Below are 26,202 nucleotides of genomic sequence, written 5' to 3'. Positions count from 1 at the left end.
GCTGCAAATACAAAACCCTTTGGAAAAACACCTTTCACGGCATTGAATTTAATCTGATGATGAGGTAGAGGCCAAATATTTAGCCAATTAGGTTTGTAAACATATTGCCCATTTAAACAGACACTGTCAAGCGTTTTGTGTAGTACAAACTCTATTCGACATGACTTTTATCTGACCTTTAAAGAAAGTCTTAAATTAAGCATAAGGTTCCATATTCCTTTGTGCCTATGCGGTTCAATACGGTGAAAACTAATAAAGAATCACTTTGTCAATTTGACAATTGTCAATAAGTAACATACTAGATGGATCGAAACGAATAAGGGAAATAATACGCAGAAATAATATATAAAGTCGAGTAAAGTGTCTTTTTAAAGACAAACCACTAGTTGCAGTGATGCATGTGGCAGCTGCTTATCCAGCACTAATGTTAGCTTCTGTTAGCTGATTAGCTTAGAAATGAGCTTACAACAGTCCCACATTTCCTGCCTTTTTACAAACTGAAGCCACTCTGACAAACTAGAGCAACGTAGTATAACGTTCGATATTCTGAAAGGTCATATGGAGTCCTGACAGGTGAATATGTGACGTTTACATATGAGCAAGGACAGCTGAGTGACTCAGGTAGCGCTTTAGCCTTTAGCTCGCGAGCTAACGGCTAGCTATCTGAGTCACTCGGCAGTCCCTGCTGTTTATTAGCAAAACAGGTAAAATTATCGAAGTAAAGCATTTTTTGAGTCTTGAATATACTCACGTGGAGAGTTTCCGGGTCCAAAATAAAACTCCTGGCCATAACTCACGGAGCTGGACAGCCCGACCCAAGTTCCCTTTAATCTGGGCCAAAATGTCATTGGATTCGCGGTCTAGTTTATCTGCGTACGGGAGAAGTTTGTTGTAGACGATCTCTTTCTGAGGGACAAAACCTAATATCTCGGCCTGCTCCTTTTTCATATTACGATTCCCAAAATAAATATCCTCTTCTGACGTGTCCGGCTTATTTCCTTTCCTCTCTTGACAGAAGTTCCCTTGTCAAATCTTTGTTTTATTTACAAAATCCGCTACTTTCGCATTAGTGTCGTTATTGTGGAGCTGGATTCAGATCAAAACTTGTTACTTCTACAGATTTCTGTCTTTCTGACCTCTGGTGTTAAACACATTAGCTTCAGTCACCTACATAGAGAAGTCTCCCCTCACTCTCTTGACACATATTACGAGTCACACGGACAGACACACACTCACATACACACACACGATCAACCACACGTACATACACACCAGCGGGTGCAACAATGAGACATGAGCGGCGCGCCCCCTGCTGGTGTTCAGCCGCACATTCAGCAACCACAACACTGCCCGTGAAAATGTTCAAAGGTGTGCAGAAAATAATGTTTAGCTTCTTTCTTGACTTTAGTGTAAAGGCCAAATGAAAGCCAGTTTTTACAGTTTGAAATTTTGTCGTCTTCATTTTTTTTTATTCTTCTTTTTTGTCACTTCCCCAATCTGTAGGCTGTGTGTAATCTATTTTTACACTTGTTCTCATTGTATATTTCTTCACATAGTATTAATGAGCATTATTTTTATTTATTTTTAATAAAAATATATAGCTGAATTTTATTTTTTTAATTGTGGGTGTAGTCTTTTGAGTCTTACATTAGCTCATACTGTATGAGCATGAGTCATTTAAAAAGAAATGAAGTTTTTGACTGTGTCACTGTATTTAGTTGGAACAATTTCCTTTTCAAACCTTTTCTTGCTTGGTTTCCTAAAATGAACATGTCCTTTAACCAAAGAAATGCTTGGAACATCCGCATGACACAAGCTTTGTTTGTATATTGGGCCCTTCACTTTGTTTAAACGGTTTATCCGAGGCAATGATACTAACGAGATAACTTAAATCCGCTTTGGTTCTTCTTTCCTTGTGCACTGACCCAGTGAGCCACTATTCACTTGACCAAGTGTCAAGGCAGAAGAAGGGAAAAGTGTTCTTTGCAGTCACCGTTCAGCGGCTCTCATTCTTATTTTGTATCAAGATGTGTGCATTTCTGTACCTCAGTGGTCCTGAACGGTCTCACAGTTTAGTTACAATTTTAAGTTTCATTTTGTGTTCTGCTCTCAGGTGGTTTCCAGTTTCTCGCAGATATTTAATCTCGATGGAGACCTCCAGGTCAATGAAAAATGAGCGTATAGACATTAAAAAGATGCCTCATTCCCACACACAGCTCCTTGCAGGAGATTCTTCAAGGTCATTTATTTATCAGCCACACACCATTCACCTTCTCCAACCAATAGGGAAATTCAGTACAGAAATTCCAGCTAATCAGATGCAGTGACCTTTTAGCATTCAGCCAATCAATTCTTTTGCCTGGAGGGTTATTGCATTCCAGGTAAAGTAGATTTGTCTGCCCTGATCATGGGTGTTGTTAATGAGATTCTGGATTAACAGGCCCACTTGCCAGTCTTTAAAATATGGTGCTGTGTCAGTTGTAATAGAGAATACAACACCTGAAATGACCAGTAATTCATTGCATATCAAATAATCACATGTTGGAAAAATGTAGCATAATCACATGCTACATTTTTTTCAGGTCCCTCCAAGCTACTATATTAAGTCATTCATAAGTACTCTCTATACAAAATGTATTTTCATGTTATGATCAACTGTGTTATTTGTAATAATGGCTTTACTAGCGCACAATGCATGGCTGTAGGCTACGTTTGCATCCGTGTTGTTTTCTTAGATACAGATAATGTCCTCAATCCTCAGTCAGACAGACAGGAAGCGGATCCTTGGCTTGGCCATACAACATGTTTAGCCCTGAATTTGATTGGATCATGTGACTTATAAATCCCACTTGACCCAACAAGTTCAAAGCCTTCACTCCCGGTGTCCCAATTGTGCTCTTGTGAACTTATATGGCAGTGCTCACTTGTTTGTTTTTTTTGTAACTACTTTCAGTTCGTGCCATTGATAATGAGCATTCTCAATATAAGAACAGTGATTGATAGAAGGAAGATTTACCTGTTGATATTTAAGTGAATTATTAAAATGTTAATTTATTGGTCCTAGAACAACTGAAAATGCATTCTTGTTCATGTGAACCAAGGTTTTAAAAATATAGCAAACTGAAGAATAAAAAAAGAAAACTAAAATGTTCAAACTCACTTGTAGTACAACAGTGCCCTCTGCTGGTCTTTCTAATGTTTTTATGTACGAATATCAAGTCTTTTTTTTTTATTCAAGTACATAGGACTACACTGTATTGCCAAAAGTTTTGGGATGCCTGCCTTTACATGCACATGAACTTTAATGACATGCCATTCTTAATCCGGTGGGTCTAATATGGATTTGGCCCACCCTTTGCAGCTATAACAGCTTCAGCTTTTCTGGGAAGGAGTTGACCATTTTTCTGAAGCGCATTTGTGAAGTCAGGCACTGATGTTGGACGAGAAGGCCTGGCTGGCAGTCTGCACTCTAATTCATCCCAAAGGTGTTCTATCGGGTTGAGGTCAGTCAAGTTCTTCACACCAAACTCGCTCATCCATGTCTTTATGGATCTTGCTTTGTGCACTGGTGCGCAGTCATTCTGGAACAGGAAAGGGCCATCCCCAAACTGTTCCCACAAAGTTGGGAGTATATAATTGTCCAAAATGTCTTGGCATTAAGAGTTTCTTTCACTGGAACTAGGGGGCCAAGCACACCACCACCACCACCACACTTTACACTGGGCACAATGCAGTCAGGCAAGTACCATTATACTGACAAGCGCCAAACCCAGACTCATCCATTAGATTGCCAGACAGAGAAGCATGATTCCAGAGAACGCATCTCCACTTCTCAGAGTCCAGTGGTGGTAGGTTTTTCTCCTATATTTACCCGCTTAAATGCATATTGCCCACTATTCACTGTTTTCCTGAAGCCACCGGGTGGTTGTGGCTTTGGGTGCGACTGTGAGGGCCCTTTCATCGATGCTTGCAGCTTTAATTTTGAATTATTATTCGAAAACAAACTAATGTAACTATCCACCATTTCAAATCACTCATTTCAAATGAATAAAGCACCAGACAAAATATTTATTATCTACATAATACAGTGTTTATTTGCATCAATATTTATTTATATCACAAATATATCTTCAAAATGCAGACTAGCATCTGTCTTTATATAAACTGTACATGAAGGCAAGGCACTATACAATGCAGAATAGAAGATAGATTCTCTTATTCCACAATTTCATTCAATCCTGTCTGAAGAGACACGCACTAAATAGATTTACACACACTCTCCCACGTACACACACTTAGGGTTCTGAAGTTCAAGCATTTTGTCTGGAAGATTTATGAGATTAGATATGAACGTACTTACATAAAGTGCTCTTTTGAGCTTTCTTACATTCAGATAATTATTTTATTAAAGGCATTTTTTATTTAATTTTTGGGGTCTTTATGATAAGCTTGGCGGTGCAAGAAGGCTGCCTTGTGCATGTTGGACGGTGAATGACCTCATGTGGACAGCAATGCAGAACAATAAAAACGGGAGGAAAACAAGCTGGAAGTACTCAAAACATTCAACAACAACAACAAAAATATCTTGCTAATTCACGGATAAAAACAAAAAAGAAGAAATGTGCTACAAGAGGCTGTTAAACCCTTGCCAATCTCTGTCTTTTCTTCTTTCTACAGCTCATTTTCACCTCCCTGTGTGGCTTGACACAGGTAGATCTTCACTTGCGATTGTCCTGTCTTAATAAAAAGGAATGAGAAGGTCTCCACTTGCATATTCAATCCCAATCAGCAGTTCCAGTGCAGTCAGATTTCCTCTAGTTTCTCTAAAACAATCCTTTGGCTTTCTTCACATTCACTTGCTTCCATCCTGGCAGTGCCTCATATTCACTTCTCGTCATCTCCAATGCTTTCTGCAAAGAACATACACACATACATTAAGGGATGAGGATTTAATAAAAACACGCAGATGACATACAAGTGTTAAATCACACTCAGGAGAAAAAAAAGGATGAATAATCACACATACAAACACAACAGCTGTAGGATATTGGTTACTGCAGTTTACCAATCCAAAAATGGAAAACATCCATTATTAGAGTACAGTATTTAAAGCAGAAAAGCACCATTTTTTGACACCATATTTGTTATCAGTTAATGTTAAAATAAAGTATCAGTCAATTTTGGAAAGTAATTGTTCATGCTCATTTAAAAATGATTATATAAAATGTGTTAGCCTAATTCACATGCAGCATTTAAAATGACTGACTGATAGCATTGACTGACCATATATTGGTTATTGGCCGTAACATAAAAATAATTACTTGCTTATTCATTTTACTATCAGTATCAATGCATGTGAAAGAAGATTTGCGTAAAGCTCTAGAAAGAAGTCTCTTATGCTCACTATAAGGCTGCATTTATTTGTGAGTTAAACAAACAAAATTAATAGTCATTAAGAATATTGTGATTAGGAATTGTAAAATGTGTCTGGATAAAAAAAATATGATTCTAAAAAAATTAGCATATTGTGATAAAAGTTCATTATTTTAATGTAATGATACAAATTTAACTTTCATATATTTTAGATTCATTGCACACAAACTGAAATATTTCAGGTCTTTTATTGTTTTAATACTGATGATTTTGGCATACAGCTCATGAAAACCCCAAATTCCTTTATTTAATCCGAGTATATTTAAGCATATTTAATCCGACCAATAAAATAAAAGTGTTTTTTAATACAAAAAAGTCAACCTTCAAATAATTATGTTCAGTTATGCACTCAATACTTGGTCGGGAATCCTTTTGCAGAAATGACTGCTTCAATGCGGCGTGGCATGGAGGCGATCAGCCTGTGGCACTGCTGAGGTGTTATGGAGGCCCAGGATGCTTCGATAGCGGCCTTAAGCTCATCCAGAGTGTTGGGTCTTGCGCCTCTCAACTTTCTCTTCACAATATCCCACAGATTCTCTATGGGGTTCAGGTCAGGAGAGTTGGCAGGCCAATTGAGCACAGTAATACCATGGTCAGTACCGGCACTTGTAGCAGGTGTCAGGTCGTGCTGAAAAACCAAATCTTCATCTCCATAAAGCTTTTCAGCAGATGGAAGCATGAAATGCTCCAAAATCTCCTGATAGCTAGCTGCATTGACCCTGGCCTTGATAAAACACAGTGGACCAACACCAGCAGCTGACATGGCACCCCAGACCATCACTGACTGTGGGTACTTGACACTGGACTTCAGGCATTTTGGCATTTCCTTCTCAACAATCTTCCTCAGGGTCCGGTCACCTCTTCTCGTTGTGCAGCGTTTTTTGCCACACTTTTTCCTTCCCACAGACTTCCCACTGAGGTGCCTTGATACAGCACTCTGGGAACAGTCTATTCGTTCAGAAATTTCTTTCTGTGTCTTACCCTCTCGCTTGAGGGTGTCAATGATGGCCTTCTGGACAGCAGTCGGGTCGGCAGTCTTACCCATGATTGTGGTTTTGAGTAATGAACCAGGCTGGGTTTTTAAAAGCCTCAGGAATCTTTTGCAGGTGTTTAGAGTTAATTAGTTGATTCAGATGATTAGGTTAATAACTGGTTTAGAGAAACCTTTTCATGATATGCAAATTTTTTGAGATTTTTGCCTGTATGCCAAAATCATCAGTATTAAAACAATAAAAGACCTGAAATATTTCAGTTGGTGTGCAATGAATCTAAAATATATGAAAGTTTAATTTTTATCATTACATTATGGAAAATAATGAACTTTATCCCAATATGCTAATTTTTTTAGAAGGACCTGTATATATATATATATATATATATATATATATATATATATATATATATATATATATATATATATATATATATATATATATATATATATATATATATATATATATATATATATATATATATATATATTTGTGTGTGTGTGCGTGTGTGTGTGTGAGATAAATGATATATGCATAGATGCATACACACCGATCAGGCATAGCATTATGACCACCTTCCTAATATTGCGTTTGTCCCCCTTTTGCTGCCAAAACATCCCTGACCCGTTGAGGCATGGACTCCAACTAGACCCCTGAAGGTGTGTTGGGGTACCTGCACAAAGACGTTAGCAACAGATCCTTTAAGTTCTGTAAGTTGCGAGGTGGCGCCTCCGTGAAGCGGACTTGTTTGTTCAGCACATCCCAATAAAAATGCTCGATTGGATTGAGATCTGGGGAATTTGGTGGCCAAGTAATCACCTCAAACTCGTTGCCCCTCAAACCATTCCTGAACCATTTTTGCTTTGTGCCAGGGCGAATTATCCTAATGAAAGAAGCCACAGCCACCAGGGAATACCATTTCCATGAAAAAGTGCATATGGTCTGCAACAATGTTTTGTAGGTAGTACATTTCAAAGTAACATCCACATCGATGGCGGGACCCAAGGTTTTCCAGCAGAACATTGCCCAAAGCATCACACTGCCTCCGCCGGCTTGCTTCTTCCCATAGTGCATCCTGGTGCCATGTGTTCCCCAGGTAAGCGACACACACATTTGTTCGGACCATAGGGGCCAGCCTTTACTCCCCACATGCATTAATGAGCCTCATCCGCCCATGACCCAGTCGTTGCTTCAATACTGTTCCTTCATTGGACCACTTTTGATAGATACTGGAGCCACTTTGATTGACCACTGGAGACCAAAAACACCCCACAAGAGCTGCAGTTTGTCTAGCCATCACAATTTGGCCCTTGTCATACTTGCTTGCCCATTTTTTCTGCTTCTCACACATCAACTTTGAGGACAAAATGTTCACTTGCTGCCTAATATACCCCAACCCACTAACAGGTGCCATGATGAAGAGATAATCAGTATAATTAAGTGATTATTCACTTCACCTGTCAGTGGTCATAATGTTATGCCTGAACTGTGTATAAGGGTGCTGGTCATATAATTAGAATATCACCTAATACTAACCACACCCTGGAGAAGATTGTGAAACAAAACCCATTCAAAAATGTGGGGGAGATTCACAAAGAGTGGACTGCAGCTGGAGTCAGTGCTTCAAGAACCAATACGTACAGACATCTGCAAGACATGGATTTCAGCTGTCGCATTTCTTTCGCGTTTTTCCTTAGTTGTTAGTTATAATCATCAAAATAAAAAGAAAAGCATTTGAAATATATCCATCTGTGTGTAATGAATGAATAAAATATAATATTTCACCTATTTGAATGGAATTAGTGAAATAAATCAACCTTTTAATGATATTCTAATTATATAACCAGCAAGTGTATTTATTAAAAACATTCATTTGAAATAGAAATAATTTGTAACATTATACATGTATTTACTGTCACTTCAATTTATCTATTTAATGCATATTTTTTGAATAAAAGTATTACTTTCTTATATAAAGAAATACCCCAAAACTTTTGAACCATTGTGTATGTTATCCTGCATACAATATTTCCCAGTTACACTATAACTCTTAATCGAAGTGAGACCTATCAGTGAGCTGTCAGTGGTGAACGGTGACCAATAAACTGCTAGATATGACACACAAGCACATGGTGATGCAGTTCACACAGTGAGGATGCGGCATTAGTGGGAAAAAACAGTGTTCCTCATGAAACAAAACTCACCTTTCCAGAAGCCCCTACACCCTGCCATGTGAAGGGAAAAATTAACCTCAGTCAGACGCAAGACTACACCAGCAAAAAGGGGAAAAGCAGAAAGATGCAGGAAAAGACCGGTTAAGAGAGACAGCTTAAAGACGACATAGTGGGAGCAGGAGGAGAAATTTGAAATAGATGAAGGGGAAAATGGCAAAGTAAAACTAGATAGAACTGAAAAGACAGAACATATGAGGAAACACAGGCAGACATATTTTACAGAACAGATACAGTTCAGAATATCCAATGTCTGAAAATCGTACAATTCTTTAATGCGTCAAGAACAATAAAGCTTAGAAAATATCGGTAACACTTTAGTATGGGAAACCCATATTCACTACGACTGTTGCCTCAATAAACTCCTAATTTACTGCAAATTAATAGTTAGTAAGGTAGTTTTTGTAGCATTTAAATTTAGGTATTGGGTAGGATTAAGGGATGTAGAATAAGGTCATGAAGAATAAGGCATAAGTACTAATAAACAGCCAATATCCTAGTAATATGCATGCTAATAAGCAACTAGTTAATAGTTAATAACTGAACCCTAAAATAAAGTGTTACCAAAATATCAAATGAACCTTAAACACTACTGTAACAATCAAATGAGCGATAAGGGATTTTTCTCACCTCAAAGTCCTCATCTGACAGGTAGATCTCAAGACGTAAAGGGTCAACCCCTTCTGGTAGGGGACGGGCTTGTATATCAGCCAACGGGTAAATGGTTTTGCAGAGTCTAGTCAAGACGTCTTCAACAAGAATGATCTGATTACATACTTCAGCCTCCTACAGATCACAGAAAACAACACAAAGATGTTTACTGATGACAGAATTGGTTCACCATGAGGCCAGCATCTTCAGTATCTTTCAATGGTTAGTTCACATAAAATTGAAAATTAGGTCATCATTTACTCAGACAAACCCCAACCTAACCCTAAAATATAAACGGAAGTCTTAGTGACATGAGTGTCATGTTGTTCTCTGAATCTTCAGAACACAAATCTATCTAATTATAATAATAATATTATTATTATTATTCTAATAATAATAAAGGGAATCACTCATTATACATAAGTCACGTAACGCTTCATGTTTTTCCTTGCACATACAATTACATTTGAAGTCAAACGACATGTGCTTGGCGATCAACAATCAAGAGAATGAAAAAAAGGTCTGCACGCCCTCTCTCTCTCTACCATAAGCTAACGTTACTAATATGCTCCACATTTTCTTTTCTTTACTATTGCCATATCCAACCAAACTATAGACTTTCCAGCGATGTCTGTGACAAAGAGATCAGTGCTCGACACACTTGCGTGTCTGTCAATCCACCTCGCGTTTTGCTTATCAGCTCTTGCAGAGCAGCTAGTTTAGGTTTAAATATTTCATTTGTTTAACATTTTATTAATTTGATACATTTACTTCATAGACATCCTTCACTGATATATCCATTCAGCTCTCTCTCAGAACCAATGAGGTTAATTTGCATGTTATAGAGCATGTCTGAGCTTTCACAAGAACCGATGAGGTTCATTTTCATGTTACACAGCATGTTTAAGCTTCGACAAAAGCCAATGAGGTTTGTTCTTATGCGTCCAGAAGTACTGTAGGTGAGTACTACTAACAGTGTGATAAATTACTTGTAGATGTTGTATTATAACTCTGACAAGAAAAAAAAACTTGGTGTGCATTTAATTTTCTCTCTCACCTTCTCTGTGATCTCAGCGATGTCTTCTCTGTGTTCCCAGCTGGGAAACATGTTAGTGAAGGTAAGGGGCTCAAGCCCTGCGTGGATCAGGTATGATTTTGGAGTTTTCTTCTCATTTTTTTCTAAAAATACAAAAGCAAAGCCAATCTTGTTATTGCATTGTTCTTTTATTGTTTTGTTTAATAATACTGGAATCAGAATTAAATTACAACAACAACAAAAAATACACTCAATTTCTTCTTTTGTGATTTATTTTTATTGTTAAACTAAATTACTTTTAGCCTGGATAAAAACTAAACAGGAAACTAGAGAGTTAACAATCATGATGTAGCAGAAGTAGTAGCAGAAAATTTCTTCCTTATTGATCTGAGTGAAATAGATTACTGAAGAAAAAAATAATCTATCTGATAAATAATTTGAAATCTACATAGAAGGTATGTGGGTTATTGAAGGGCAAAAATTGTCCAGATACGGGTTTACAGGTCCATTTACAACCCTAGAAATTGTCCCTAGAATGAAATTGTTGTTGTCTGTTTTTGCCTTATTTGGAAGGGTCATATACAATAATGTTGGGCTCTGCTCTTATTGGGTTATTACAGTAGCTCAAACAAGTTCAGTTCTGTTCTGTGGGAAGGGTATAAAAGGTTTTTACATCCGCTCAGCCTGGAATATAACATTTATATCCATGATCTGCCGTTTTCACTATATTATCTTCACAGTACATGCAGAAGTTCTGATGATTTCGGTGCAGGTCCACGTTAATACTGTCATTGAACATGGGCAGGTTATATGCAAATTTGGGCAGGTATAAATATTACATGGTTAGTTCATGCAAAAATGAAAATTCTCTCATTAATGAATTGTCCTAATGTCGTTCGACACGCTTAAGACCTCTGTTCATCTTCATAACACAAATGAAGATATTTCTGTTGAAATCTGATGGCTCAGACAGGCCTTCATTGACACCAATATTTTTTCCTCTCTCAGGACCCATAAAAGGCACTAAAGACGTCATTATAAAGCCCATCTCACTACAGTGATTCTACAATCATTTTATAAAGCGATGAGAATAGTTTTTGTGCACAAAATAAATAAATAATGACTTGGCAGAATTCAAAACAATGTTTCGAACGGTTATGAATCAGCGTATTGATCCGTGATTCGGATCGCGTGTCAAACTGCTGAAATCACATGACATTGGCGATCTAAATCATGACTCAATATGCTGATTCATAACTGTTCAAAACCGTTCTAGTCGCTTCATAAAATGATTGTAGAATCACTGTAGTGAGATGGGCTTTGTAACGACGTCTTTAGTGCCTTTTATGGGTCCTGAGAGAGGAAATGACATTGGTGTCAATGAAGGCCCTGTCTGAGCCATCAGATTTCAACAAAAATATCTTCATTTGTGTTCCAAAGATCAACAAAGGACTTACGGGTGTCGAACGAAATTAGGGTAAGTAATTAATGAGAGAATTTTCATTTTTGGGTGAACTAACCTTTTAATGATCCCGACTGTTATGTCGCAGTCTGTGTTATGTTGGGATTCACCTGTTTTTCAGTGGTCTTTTTCAAGCACAAGATTTACATATGAAGGAAAAAACTGTGGTGTTTGAGCCTCATGGTATGTTAGTTCCATGTACAGAACTCTTATTATTCAGCTATGCCGAGGTAAATACAGGTTTCCATTCTAGGACACCTTTAAGCTGACTAAATGGATAGACAAGTCGAGCATACGTCAATATAGAGATCAACATGAGAAAGATATTACACAATATCACTCTCCTTTCTTTCCTAAAAAAACATTAAAGACAAGCATGTCTATTTAAGTCACCTTTGCTATATTGAAGTACAGTTTCCATGGCACACTTCCTGTCTGAGTCCCATCGTATGCGAGCTGAGCCTGTGCACTCAAGGTCCTGAGGCCACCAGCCCTGCCACAGGTAAACTTCATGGTGATTATCCACCAAAAACAGGGCTAAAAGACAGTCAAACACAAAATGCGACATCATGATACTGCCACAACCATACCTCATGATTTTTCCATGAGTGTAAAGAATCAAATTTCCTTAATACATTATGCATGTGATGAGTGTAGGAACCCAACAGTTAACAAGCAAGTTAAGTTAACTCCAGACAGAACTCTTAACAGTGTTAAGCGAACATGAATGTGTCAAACACCTGGCTGAGTAGCTGTATACAAATCTTCCTGTAGGAAAGGCATCGAGTTGACCAAATTTGGTTCTCTGGATGGATATACAAATTCCACTGCCACAAACTCTCCTGAAGCACTGCTTAACTGGAACAGCCGAGGAGTGAAGTTGAATTTTCCTGGATCTGAGAAATAAGACAAAATACACCAATTCATGGTCCCTGAAAAGTTTTTAAATCAAAATTAAGACCTTAAAAGATATTTTCTAGGAACTATAACTATATTTGTTTAATGAAATATAAGTACTTCCATACAGAACAAAACCAAACACTCAAAATAAATCATACAAATAGAATCTGATATGTTAACTTAAATAACAAAAAAAAAAAAAAAAAAAAAAAAATCACACAAAAATTTGTTTTAAATAACAACATATTAGAGAAAAACTTTTTATTTTTTTTAAAGAATTAATCTTCCAGAATCTGGCAGTAAGTTTTGGGAGAATGGACTTCAGGATAGGTGATGGACTAAAAATAACTCCCAAAACTTATTGCCAAATTCTGGAAGATGAACTATTCAAACAGTGGTACAAGATGATGTTGTGCTGGTCCTTCAAGAGTCACTTTCAACCTAACTGTCTATAAATCCTATAAAATAGTCTTCATGTACTTTACGACACTTCAGCTTGTGATTCTTATTAGGTGTGGGTAATTTTTTAGGTTAGGGGGTCATTTGTTTTTGTCTGATCCTGCTGATCCAACAAACATTTCACTGTCCAATGGTCATGCCTTAACTGCAATTTCTATTATTGTATTAGTATTGCATCCTTCTCAAGGGCATGTAATATTTTTTTACTTTTCAGTCTGACTAAAATCTATTTTTTTGCTCATTTTATCTGTGAAAGTAAACATGCCAAATAATTCTACATGTGCCTAAGGCGTTTTTCATTTCCAGCCTTCAAGAACAAATTATATGTCACTTATAAATGATTAAATAAAAAAATAATAGCAGTTTTTGAGATTAATGTGGTTTGGAATTGGTAAAATGTGCCTGGAAAAAAATATGATTAGAAAATCAATGCGCTTAATAATTCTGCACGCACTGTATTACACACTGCATTAAAAGTAATATTCGAAAAAGCACTTTGTAAGGACTCTCAGGAACCCTGTAAATCATTTCCACGTCAGCATGAACACAAATGTTCACTTTACTTACCCTGCAGCATGCAGTCATACGCCTTTCGATCTCTCCTTCCCAAGGCCTCCCAGAAGCCTTGTGGTTCAGCTCCCTCATCACACTCCTGGATGGACACTTTACTGCTGCTATGAAGCCCCGCCTCCAGAGGACACCTGGAAACCAGGAAGTCTGTAAGGGGTCAGCAACTTTTTATATCAAGTGCCGTTGGTTTGTTTGTATGAGTTGACTCACTGCTCTTTGATTTTGTTTGCAGCGGTACGGCCCACATCGCGTGTGTGCGTCTGCGCCTTGCAGCCGTGCCACAGGTACATGCTGGCTTTAGGGATGTTTAGGAGGATCAAGGAGGTGCGAGATCGTAGGCTGCTGCAGTGGCACACCGCCTCCAGCAGATGGCCCTCTATGGGCTTCTCTCCTCTCACACAGTATAAGCGCCAGTCATCTGCACATGAAGGAAATAAAAGGTCCATAAAAGTGGTTCTTGCTGCAGAGTGTAATGGGTGGAGCTTGACAGTCCAGCTCCACCTCTGTGGATCTAAGGGGTGGGGCTTAACCTAATTAGGTTTAGGGATAGGGTGTGGTTAGACATACTAGTTTCACTGATCAGGTCTAGCAAAGAGGAGCTGGATGTCAAGCTCCTCTTTTTTTTTTACTACAAGCACTAGTTGGCTGCAGAGCAATGCACAGCAGCAATGGTTCCATTCCCAAGTTTTTTTCATATAGATTTATGTTCATCCAATATATTGATATTATAAATCATTAGTATAAGAATACAAAATGACTTTTATATATAGGATATAGTTTTTTGGGGGTTAGTTATGTCAAAATTACAGTCAAACCTGAACATGGTGTTATGTGTGTTATACATTTGCCTGTCTTCATTTGTCCCTCCATTTGTGTGTGTGTGTTCTGCAGTGTAGCTGATTTTGTTTTAACAAATCATGTTAGAGAGAACAACTTGTGCAATGAGTTTGTGGGTTGGGAGTGTTGTGGTGAGGCAGAAGGGGTGGTTGGCAATACAAGCTAGAACCACAACTTCTCCAGCTGTTGGCTGTGAAGTGAAGTCTCTCACTTCATATACTCAAAATAGGATTTTCATGATGTATTTGTCTTTTGATTTAACCGATCTGGTTATGAAAAAAATATGTGAACTAAAAAAAATGTGGTAAAGTTAATAAAAGAAATTACTTTGTGTATTTTCTTCCTCCTCTTCTCTCTTTCCAGCATGAACAATCATTCCTCCATTGAAACACTGTAGGAAACAAGGCGGCTCCTTTCCCTGCTGTACTTGGACCTGTAAAACACACCATGTGAAACACAGTTATATTGTTTTTATGCTGATATTTTAGCTTTTTACAATACAGCTAAAGTGATCAAAAGAAGAACTCTATTGTTCTAAAGGTTTTAGGTCATCAAGTTTTTTTTAAGGAAATGTATACTTTCATTCATTAAGGATGCATGGATCAAAAGTGCAACGTTTAGTGTATAGTAATGCTACATTTTAACAACATTAATTTCTATATAACATTATATTTAGAATGTTGTCTATTTAAAAAAATGCTATTCTTTTGAGCTTAAGAATCCTAAAAAACAAGCATCACTGTCTCCACAACAATATTAAGTAGCACAGCTGTTTTCAATATTGATAATACTAAGCAATATTTCTTGAGCATCAAATCAGCATATTTTAGAATGATTTGTGAAGGATTGTGTGACATTTTTAAAATATATTAAAATGGAACAATTTTATTTTAAATTGTAATAATATTTCACAATATGACAGTTTTTACTGTATTTTTTAACAAATAAACGCAGCCTTGAGGCCAGATTTACTAAACACGGCAAAGAGAGTGCAATTCCAAAAATGCACAGATGGGAGTGAAAAGTTAACGGACAAATTAAACAACACAGACGCAGCTGGATCATTTCTGGTCTGGTCATAATGACCAGTGCAATCTACCAGTTAACACCTGGTTTAAAACATGCTTTTTTTGGGTGGTAAATAATGGCGCAAACACCAGTAAATCGACGAGTGCAAACCTTAGTAAATCACCTTGCATTATTCATTCAAACACTCTCCTCTCATAAATTGTAAGCCTAAAAGAGAAACTCCTACAATTGCATATGCAATAAGGTCAGCCGCAAAAATAACTCCATGTCCATGGCTTTTCAGCGCAATTTTTTCACTCTGTATCTTTAGTAAATCCAAACAGTAGTTTTTTAAGGGCAAAAGAAGGTTTACACTGACTTCTTTCAAAAAAATTGACCCCAAACCTTTGAATGGTAATGCATGAAATGCTTAAGGACATCCTAAAAATTTGTTTTACAGTATAAATTCATCCATAGTAAGTACCTGAGCACCTCTCTCCTCATCCAGCTCTACAGTCATCAGTGCCGATGTTCCCTTCTCATTCACCGTGGAGTTACGACCCTGCCAGAAGAAATAACAACATTTCTCCTTCCCTGGGCCGATGATCCGTTCTGAATGCAGCCTTTTGCCTACTGCAAAAAAAAAAGAGGAAAAAAAAGCAGAGTTTTGGATCCTGGGCAAACAAACAGCCCAGCAACAACATGTTCAGACACACTGTCTCTGGTTTTACGCAGTGATCATGTGAGAGTAGCTGGTTATGGCTGTTTATAGATGATCGTATGATGGGGACAGTGTGGAATCAAGACCATGAAAAAGCTGATTATTTTGTAATAAGCATAACGTGGAAATAAAGTGTAGAGATGGAGGAAGTGCAACAGACAGTAATTCAATTCATGATTGGTTTATTGGCATGAATGTAAAAATACAATATTGCCAAAGCGAATAACATAAATGATAATACATATGAACATAAATACTTATAATTGATGGTAATAATAAAGAAAATAGAAGAATCTCTCTCTCTCGCTCTCTCTCAAATTATTTAAAATAGTTTAGATAACAAAAATAACTGACGCACACCATCAACATGCAACTCACCTGCTGTGCTGATCATGTACTTCCATTTGACCACGTATGTGTCCCCTTCATGGAACTGACCAATGCTCTGTTTAGGTAATCGACTAGACCAAGCAAGAGAGACGGTGTTTGAACATAAAAATCCCTTCATTTAATAGTTTTACCATATAAAAGATTCATCCTACCTGTAGTCAAACTCTAGAATGTGCCAGACATCAACAGACAGTGTGCTGATCTCAAAATTGCGCAGCTCATCACCTTCCACCAGTCCATAACCTCGTCCGACATTGACTCCGTCCAGAACGGTCTTGACTGGTGTCCACACTGTTGACAACATCAGTGATGCATCATAGGGCCGACATTCTCCGCTCCGAAGCTCCTAAAAAAACAAACAAACAACCAACTGCGTTTCAAGATTTGCAACATTTTAAAATATAATCAGGAGTATCTAATGTAATAATATTTGCTTTTCAGAAAAGAGAGAACCCGAACCCTACAGATGCAACTTATTTTGCACAAATGTACCTTGTTTTCAACCCCATTCGAGTCACCATTCTTCTTAGAGGATTTCTTGGAGTCACACCAGTCCAAAAACTTCTCTTTAAAAAGAGTAGTCTCATTGTGCTGAGTTAACCTGCCAAACACAGCCCAGTCTGGTCGTCCCTGGCCTTTCCTATGAATAAAAGGTTCAGCAAAGACACCAATTATTTTAATTTCATATAGATTTCATAAAATGCAAGGATATAACTGTGAGAACAGAACAGATCCATGAGACATGAACACAGCACTCATTTATTTTAAGAGAGACAGATCAGACCTCTGACATTCTCCTGGCAACCCAAGTCTCATTCTGAACACTAAGCTGTTGTTTTGACAGGTGTAGTAAGTTAAGCAACAATAACACAATTCTGACCTGAGGGCTCTGGAAATAAGCTTTAAAAGGTCACAAGTGTCAAAACTTGATCTATGCTAGAACAATACACATCAGCAGAGCACCAGCACATACTGTTTTGTACCTGGGTATAAGTGCGTTGCACTCTCCAGGGTCCAGAGGATTAATATCACAGTTGCTGTAGTCAAAGGAGCCATTCCACAAGTGCTTTGCCAGCTGGAAAGCCACTTTTCTTTGTGCCAGCGTCACCTCCTTACCATGCCATACATAGACCTCGCTACCAAAATCAAACACCAGCACCTAGATGTCAAATAAGAATAAAACGTTGGTTTACAATTGAATTAGCCTTTCTCTTAATTTAGTTTATATTATATAGTATTATATAGCATTTATCAGAGATGCACAATATATTGCTGACCATATTTATATGTAAAGTAATTTTTAGATATTCTCTATATTTCCTACTTCAAGAATGCAAAAATGGTTGAATGTATCTTGATTAAGGGTGTGTTCACACTTGTAGTTTTGGTTAGCTTGGTTTGTGCGGTCCAGACCCAAAAAAACAACAACCAAAAAAAAAACACACATTAAGCTGTTGGTCCGGACCAACAAAAAAAAAGTATTAGTTCTGGGCCGCTTAGCATTCACAGTGGCATTTTAACACCAAACCTAAAGATAACGAAACCTAAAGGCACAGAGATATGTTCACAACACGATTGGTCTGCTTTTATTACATTCTGTATATTTTGTGACGGAACTTTCCTAACATCCAAAACAATGCTGCGTGCAGGGCTAAACACGCTCGTTTTATGTGCGTGGCCTACATATGATGGTATTTTGATCAGCTGAGAACTTGTGAAGAGCTTATAAAATGTGTCAAAGTAAATACAGCAGCAGGAATCCCACTAACAGAGAAATCGCACCAGGGTTTGTTTTAATCAACCCAACAAGTGTGAACACAGTCACAATCAATATGTATGTATGCATGCTTGCGTGTAGGATTTTCAAGTACTTCTTTAGAGTTCAGCATGGAGCAGCGAGGGACTCGACCCCAGTAGTCATCTTCAGGAACAAGTTTATCATCCATGAGCCTATAGATGCAGTTGGTTTCTACGACGGCACTCTCATAGAACTCATCTTCCTCTGGAGTGCCAGCGGCTGTAGGATACAGTACAGATAGCCACATTAAGGAGGACTGTAAGTTAAGGTCATTAAACTGCAGCATTCCTTATTATTATGCTTGTGCACAAAAATAAAATTGTTCAAAGTCAAATGCTGAGAACTAAGGGAAGGAATTGCATAATATCTCACCTTGATAACTGGCTTGGCCACCAAGAATCTTCCAAAACTCTTTGGCAGCATAAGTGTGTGTGTTGGCACCTTCCTCGATGGTCTGCACAAACGAGGCTCTGCATCCCAGGTCATGCTTGGTCTGAATGAATGTGGCTAACTCTGCAGCCTGCATGATAGAAGATACAAATATTTAATACTATACTATATTCTACTATAACATAAAATAATAAGACATAATTTATTTGATCAAATACAAAAATCCTCACATACTCATTAAATTTAAACAATGAGCATTCGATTATAGAACGGTAAGGTTGTAAGATGTAGGTCAAACTCAAAGTTCATTGACCTGCAGTCAGGTTAAAACAAAGAAAATTGTGTGTAAGAGAGACATATGAGCACCTCCTGCTTCCTGTACAAAACATTTTCTTTGTGGTTAATTCTGTTTACTTCCTGCACGTGGGGGACTCACCGATATGAATAGAACTGAAAGGATATGACATAAGTTTAACTGTAACAAAATCCAACTGAGAACCAGAAAAATATTTTGATATAGGTGACTAATATTGACGTCTAGCACTAATAGCCAATGTTACTTTAATATTAATTATATTCTATTATCGTATTTATTAAATACTTTAATTAACTTTTATTTTTATATACCAAGTGCAAATAGCACGACATGATAGCAAGTGCTATTTACAGTAGCTCCACCACATAATGCCACACAAGATTAAAAAAGACGTCCATGTTTCAACATCTTCAGTAGTATAGTGGTGCGAGCTTTGATGCGATCAACTCATGTTCAAATCCACCTTTTGCCGAGCTCGCTCTTCTCACTTTTCCCATCACAAATCACATCGGGAAGGCATTTACTTTCAGTAAAAATGAAGAAAATGTTCTAAAAGTGAATATAAAGTGCCAAATAAAATGTTTAATAATAATAAAAGCATGTATTGTGTAGTGTTGAGGGTAGGTATAGGGAGGGCTTTTATTGTCCCAATTAAGGTGGCATGATGGGATCCATTTAATAATTGTAATAAATATAATCAATTACACTCTTGTTATTATGTTATTATAGCGTCCTGTTAATGGTAAATGGACTGCATTTATATAGCGCTTTTAACAGACCCTATGGCCATCCAAAGAGCTTTACATTTTTACCTCACATTCACCCATTCACACACCGACGACGATGTCAGCTGTAAGGGAGCAGTTGCGGTTAGGTGTCTTGCTCAAGGACACCTCGACACTTGGTCAGGTGGAACCGGGGATCAAACCACCAACCTTTCGGTTTGTAGACAACCTACATGAACCACTGAGCCACTGCCACCCCGTACAACAATAATGTACAACAATACTGAGGTGCAAATAGTATGTATCTGCAAAAAAGTATAAAGTATAAATAGCATCTAATGAATATTTACACATATTGCAAATAACTGTTACTTTTACATGGTGTAAATAGAATATATATTAATATTTTCACAAAGAGTAAATAGCATCTTCATCGATTTGCACTTAGTGTAAATAGCATCTATCGCTTAGAAAATATGCTATTTTCACAGTGTAAATAGCCACTGCCTTTTATATTTTCCATTTTAATTTTAATTGTTATGAGCTCTTATCATTCCTATTTTTTAAATAGTTTTATTTAACATTAATATATTTTATTTCAGTTTTATTAAGTGATTTTAGCACTAACTTTTTTTGGTTAAGGCAATATTATATATTTTTTTAAAGTTCAAGTTTGTCATCTATATATATATATATATATATCAACTTAAAATTATTTCACATTAATTGAAATTGTTTAAAAAAATTATGTATGTGTGTATATATAATGTTAGAAAGTTAATTAATAGTTATTTAATAATTAATTTGTTTTAATTAATAATTTAATCATTTGTTTTAGCTAACAATAGCAACACTACTAACAACTGGAGATTAAGCAACGTTAAAATGATGATGTGCGTTTGCTGGTACATGCAGCAGGACACACTCACTTTGGCCTTCTCGATAACATTTGCAAATTCTCCAATCCAGATGAAACATTGATGGGGTGTGATCAACAGAAAGCAGTCACCACTGTTCAAGGAGGAAGCTCTGGGCTCAACCAGTCTGGTCTGAACATGCCGACGACCTAATTAAAATGCACAGAGAATACAATAACGATGTGAGTCACATCATGCAAACCACCCTCATGTCAGGAGCAAAATCAAATTTGCTTTGGCTGTACAGCATTATCTTGGTTGAATTTTAAACTCACAAGAGAGCTATGTTATGATATAATACATGTTATATTGTGATCTGAAAAGAGTTCAATCAGAACGTACTGGTAAGGAGACATCACTACAGTTGGACATAATGCTGTTGTTCTTAGACTGCTAACATGTTGTTCTCTCTTTTAAGCCTATCTGGTTTCTCTCTGTGTTTGATTAAGAAAAGTGCAGAATGTTGTTTTGGGAACATGCAGGTTGGGTTGGATTCAGAGGGATGCCTTATGAGGAATTGGTATCCACAGTCATTCTACATCTTACAACAGCCGCGTCTCATGCGACATAAGGACAGAAGTTCTCCCTATTCATTTTAGGTAAACAACACCATTCATGGCTGTCTCACTGCCAAATAAGTAGGCTACATCTCTACAGGAACACATTGAGAGAGCACACACTATATAAATGCGGTTGTCAATCCCCAAAAATAACAGTGTGAATGTAGCCTATATGGCTGGTTTCTAATCAGAGACCATTATTCTTCATATCAAACAGTTGTGAATAAAGCTGTGCCCAAACAAGGTCAGAATAGATGATGAATATTGTTGACCTCTATGTCTGCAGTGTCATCTATAAAAGGAGCCCTCCATCCTGTCGTCAAGCTCAAACATTGCAGATCACAAACAGCTGTTGTTGTCACTGTGACTCACCTTTGACCTGAATGAGCATGAGTTTTTTATAGGGCATGGCACTATTGTTGGAGCTCTGCTCAGAGGCGTTCACACTCCGTAGGCTCACACTGCTGAAGTTTTCCTTGCTGGCCAACCCTGCAAGAGCAACCTCAGAGAAACCGCTGTTCTTATTCACTATGAAAGAGAGGAAAATAACGAGAGAGAGAGAGAGAGAGAGAGAGAGAGAGAGAGAGAGAGAGAGAGAGAGAGAGAGAGAGAGAGAGAGAGAGAGAGAGAGAGAGAGAGAGAGAGAGAGAGAGAGAGAGAGAGAGAGAGAGAGAGAGAGAGAGAGAGAGAGAGAGATTTAATGAGAGGGTGCAAAAGTATTAGTGATAGCATACCGCAAGCATTAACTACAGTATATGAAATAGAAATCTTTTACAGCAGAAAAGATGTATTTAATGCATCAGTTTTATTCAATCAATTTAAAGCATCCTTGCTGAATTATTAAAATCTTTCCAGAAAAAAAAAACTTACTGACCAAAATGTTTAATGGTGAAGTACTGACAAGACTAACTTAACATTAAAGTGGGTAACTCAAAACACTGTTGCATTGTATTGTGCTTACAGAATCATCTAACGAAAGTCCACTGAAATGAGTGTAGTGAGAACCCATGTGCAGATTATTAAAGGGATAGTTCACCCAAAAATGAAAAAGTTGTTCCAAACCTGTAAAAATATCTTTGTTCTGCTCTACTCAAATGAAGATATTTGGAAGTTTAGTTTTTTTTTTCCTACTATGGAAGTCAATGGGGGATGTGATCTGCTTGGTTACAAACAGTGCTTAAATTGGGATTTATTATGTGTGTGTGTGTGTGTGTGTGTGTGTGTTGGTTGGTTGGTTGGGTGAGGGTGGGGCTCTCCCCCTAGTGGGGTTCAGGGGTATGGTCTCCCGTGCAAACTTTTTGGAAAAATAAATAATTAAATGGCGTTTTCTGAAGTTTTGTGCAAAGAAATTGAGAAATTAAGTCTTACATGATATGTGAAAAACTGCAAGGTTAAGAGCATATACTTTGCAAGTTTGCGTTGTTGTAGTACCAACAGGTACATTTATACTACCTACATTTATAATAAATGCATAAATGTAGGTAGCCTATTAGGACATCTAGCATTTACATTACTGTTAATCAGTCATCACTTTGTATTATCATATGTTACAGTGACACATACAATGTGCCAAACATAATATGCCACATGAAGAGACAGTGCAGCATATGACAGTAGCAACAGCTGAGAAGAGTATCATTATATTTAACACTTATAAGACAGGAGTACACTTTCGTGTAGTCTGGCATAAAATTATACTTTCATTTTTTGTGAGCACTCTCCCGTCTGCCATGGACATGGTACTAGTGTTTCTAGATGCATTGCACTGAACTGATTTATTCAATTTAGGGGAAGATATAAAAGACCGCCCACACTGACAATTGATTGGTTGACTTTCCGAAACAGGCCAATCAGTCTTACATGCGCTTCAGGAGGCATGCGCACTAGAACACTCACGCAAGGTCTCTCGCTCCCCCTCCGTGCGCGCTACACGCATGCGCACATGCTCGGTCGCTCTAGATTCCGGGAGATTTTAACTAATTTATGGGCATCAGGGAGCCGCCCGCTATCAATATGCGGGAGACTCCCTGAACTTCAGGGAGACTTGGGATGCCTGCAGTAGGCAACTGACTGCAGGCACATCAGGACACAAACGAGCAGGCTTATGTGCCGGGGCTGAGCCCCGGAGAGCCTCGGCCCAATTTAACCACGGGTTACAAACATTCTTCCAAATATCTTCCTTTTTTGTTTAGTTTGGGACTTTGGGTGGGTCATTTAAAGCAAAAGGTTTAAAAATTATTCACCGACTCATCTGAATCCCTCTGCAGAAATGTTTAGTTAAAAGTTGCTGTTCATAACAATATTTCTAATGATTGTCTAGTTTTATTAGCTGTATGTCTTGCAAATAAAACTATTATGCTGTAAGGCCAATTGAAATTTTCATTTCTTATTTAGTGCCATAATTATAAAGTATTTCATGATTGGCTTTCATGAATAAATACGGATGGAGTGTGCCAAAATTAGATTTACAGGCTTAAATGTAGAAGTACACATTTATGAGAGTGTCTGTTTATGTATTCATTTGAATGTTTTCACAATGAAAACATGACTCTTGTCAGCATCACGGACTAAACAGCAGAAAACTGATGAACTGAAATGTAGGTCAGGTACACTGGCTGACTAAATAGGGTTCAAACACAGAACTAGATTATAAATGTGTGAATACTGTCAAAAAAATTAAACTGACAACTCCACCTCCTCCTATCACTCACTCTTTTCCTGTTTCATCCTCTTGCTCTCCAGAAGGCCTATGTTTAGCCTCTGTTCTGTGTATTCATGTCTGATGTCCTCCCGAACGGCTAGCATTTTTAGAGGGTTTCTGGATGACTGAACATTTCTGGTGGGCCGTACCGCCCGCTTGTGCTGCACCATTTCTGAGGTCAACCTAAAAAATATACCACAGACATGTCAACAAAAAATGTTTTAGAGCAAGCTCCTTTATCTCGGTCTTGTTTATTTTCAAGCTTTAAATAGATCATTTAATTGTCAATAAAAAAAAAAATGCCTGGTTAGTTATTGCTTCGAAGATTATAGTAAACTCTAATAGCCACACTTTGTTCGGCTTTACCTGGGCAGCTCCACTCCAAAGATGGCATCAAAATCATCGTTGATTTCCACTCTGCTGGTGATCTTGCCCATATCCTCTGTGTGTCGATAAAACTTATCGAAGGTCTCATCATCCGGAGTCATGACCTCTTTAACGGACTTCTCTGTGACAGCAATTGTGGCCTCCTGAAATCCTGAAACTAAGAAATGTATAGTATAATTGATATAGGAGAATTTTTTTACTTAAAACTTAACTGTTTCTTATTATACTCACCTTTACCATTGAGACGGCCAAGGAATGACTCCAACTTTTCCAGCTTCTTGTCTGACTCCAGCTTCATGTCCTGTCTGACTTCAATCTCTACAGAAGAAAATACAGCAGTGATATACATATGACATGCATATAAAATATATATATTTACAGACATAAAAGAAAGAGGACAGGAAATATGATTGGAAAAATGGGGAGTGGGACCAGGAGATGACAGGCTGTGTACGAGTATGGCTTCTCACCTTCGTGAGGCTTTGAGATTGTATGGGAGGCATTCTTGTTTTTAGAGGGCAGAGAGGACAGGACTGGACTTGTGAGAACAGAAGGAGCTGCCAGGCCTAGGAAAGAGAAAACCAATTGGACATTTCTTCTTAACTGCACACTCTTACAAACTAAAACTATTGTCAAGATTTGTCCAAACCTTATAAATAAAAAACATCATAAAGGCTCAATCCGTGTGCATTTTTCACTGACCTTTTTTAACCATACGGCCAGCCACTGTAAACTGAGTGGAGTCATTAGCTGCTCTGTAACCTTTGACCTTCCATGCATCCTCTTGTGCGGTGATGAGCTGCTTGCGTTCCTGAATAGACATCTCTACTCGATCAATCTGCGGGCTCTCCAACACCTCATTTCCCATCCTCTGAGATGCCAAAGGAGAAAATAAATTAAGCATCTGAGAACTTTTTTCACACTTCCGAGAAGAAATTGAAATGGTAACACTTTATTTGACAGTGTCCTTGTTATGTTACATGTAGTTATTACAGAAATGACTATAAATTGTGAATAATTAAATACAACTAATCCTAATCCTAACCTTATAGTAAGCGCATGTAGTTTTTTATTATTACTTGTAATAACAAATATTGCAATTGTAAAGGTAGTGAGAGAAACATCTGATAAAAGATTTAGACAAAACAGTAAATCAAATACAATTGTGGGGCCTCGTTCATGAAACATGAGCAGAACAAATTTGAGTTTGTTTGTTTGGAAATTTTCAGATTCATGACACTTTTTGTATTTTCAAAATGTAAGTTGGTACGAAAGAAATGCACACCTTTTGCTCCCTACCTACCATGTGTAAATGTTTCGCAAAACATTAGAATGTCCTGTGCTGGGCAAATTGATGACACAGCATTTTTAAAACTATTTCGAAGTTCTTTTTTATTATTACATATTCATGATTTCTGTTGCTGAGAGTTTAAATAAAACCGTTCAACTTATCACTGGCACTTTTACCCAGCCATCCAATCACAGTGGAGGAGGGACGGGACAAATACTGGCAAACCAACCTATTTGTACCACACGGAAAAGTTTATATTGCTGGTTACTGCATTTTTATAGTCACTAATATTCTTCAAAATGAGATTACAGCACATTACTGTATGGTATGTTCCGTATCATCATAGCAAGTGCCACAAATGCTGTGCCAACATCTGTATGTTTTCCGAGCGCCTGGCATTTTTTAGCTGCCTAAAAATGTTTTGGTA

General features: G+C 37.6%; 2 protein-coding genes across 20 annotated transcripts in view; both read right to left on the bottom strand.

Annotated features, from left to right (window-relative positions):
* psme4b (proteasome activator subunit 4b) overlaps positions 1-1,235 on the bottom strand; it is a 45,425-nt gene extending 44,190 nt beyond the window's left edge. For both annotated transcript variants that reach the window (XM_067430684.1, XM_067430685.1), the window contains exon 1: positions 752-1,235. In XM_067430684.1, coding sequence (XP_067286785.1) covers positions 752-948 — 197 coding nt within the window. In that variant the 5' untranslated portion in view covers positions 949-1,235. The remainder of the gene's footprint in view (positions 1-751) is intronic.
* A 2,850-nt stretch (positions 1,236-4,085) lies between these two features.
* svila (supervillin a) overlaps positions 4,086-26,202 on the bottom strand; it is a 111,390-nt gene continuing 89,273 nt past the window's right edge. For 13 of the 18 annotated variants that reach the window (XM_067430232.1, XM_067430229.1, XM_067430234.1 and 10 more), the window contains 23 exons: positions 25,187-25,355; positions 24,955-25,050; positions 24,716-24,802; positions 24,464-24,641; positions 24,108-24,280; positions 21,769-21,924; positions 20,849-20,985; positions 18,861-19,008; positions 18,562-18,707; positions 17,674-17,849; positions 17,183-17,330; positions 16,843-17,036; positions 16,679-16,761; positions 16,064-16,212; positions 14,899-15,004; positions 13,945-14,152; positions 13,732-13,865; positions 12,546-12,701; positions 12,199-12,342; positions 10,365-10,486; positions 9,287-9,442; positions 8,630-8,650; positions 4,086-4,910 (listed from right to left, as the gene is read on the bottom strand). In XM_067430232.1, coding sequence (XP_067286333.1) covers positions 4,824-4,910; positions 8,630-8,650; positions 9,287-9,442; positions 10,365-10,486; positions 12,199-12,342; positions 12,546-12,701; positions 13,732-13,865; positions 13,945-14,152; positions 14,899-15,004; positions 16,064-16,212; positions 16,679-16,761; positions 16,843-17,036; positions 17,183-17,330; positions 17,674-17,849; positions 18,562-18,707; positions 18,861-19,008; positions 20,849-20,985; positions 21,769-21,924; positions 24,108-24,280; positions 24,464-24,641; positions 24,716-24,802; positions 24,955-25,050; positions 25,187-25,355 — 3,174 coding nt within the window. In that variant the 3' untranslated portion in view covers positions 4,086-4,823. Of the gene's footprint in view, positions 4,911-8,629; positions 8,693-9,286; positions 9,443-10,364; positions 10,487-12,198; positions 12,343-12,545; positions 12,702-13,731; positions 13,866-13,944; positions 14,153-14,898; positions 15,005-16,063; positions 16,213-16,678; positions 16,762-16,842; positions 17,037-17,182; positions 17,331-17,673; positions 17,850-18,561; positions 18,708-18,860; positions 19,009-20,848; positions 20,986-21,768; positions 21,925-24,107; positions 24,281-24,463; positions 24,642-24,715; positions 24,803-24,954; positions 25,051-25,186; positions 25,356-26,202 lie in introns of all 18 variants that reach the window. The other 5 variants (XM_067430231.1, XM_067430245.1, XM_067430244.1 and 2 more) reach the window with 3 other exon arrangements.

This window comes from Pseudorasbora parva, chromosome 21, assembly GCF_024679245.1.
Source record: "Pseudorasbora parva isolate DD20220531a chromosome 21, ASM2467924v1, whole genome shotgun sequence".
NCBI classification, from domain to species: domain Eukaryota; kingdom Metazoa; phylum Chordata; class Actinopteri; order Cypriniformes; family Gobionidae; genus Pseudorasbora; species Pseudorasbora parva.
Note: the sequence above shows the minus strand (reverse complement) of the source record. Positions and strands in the feature narration are given on the sequence as shown.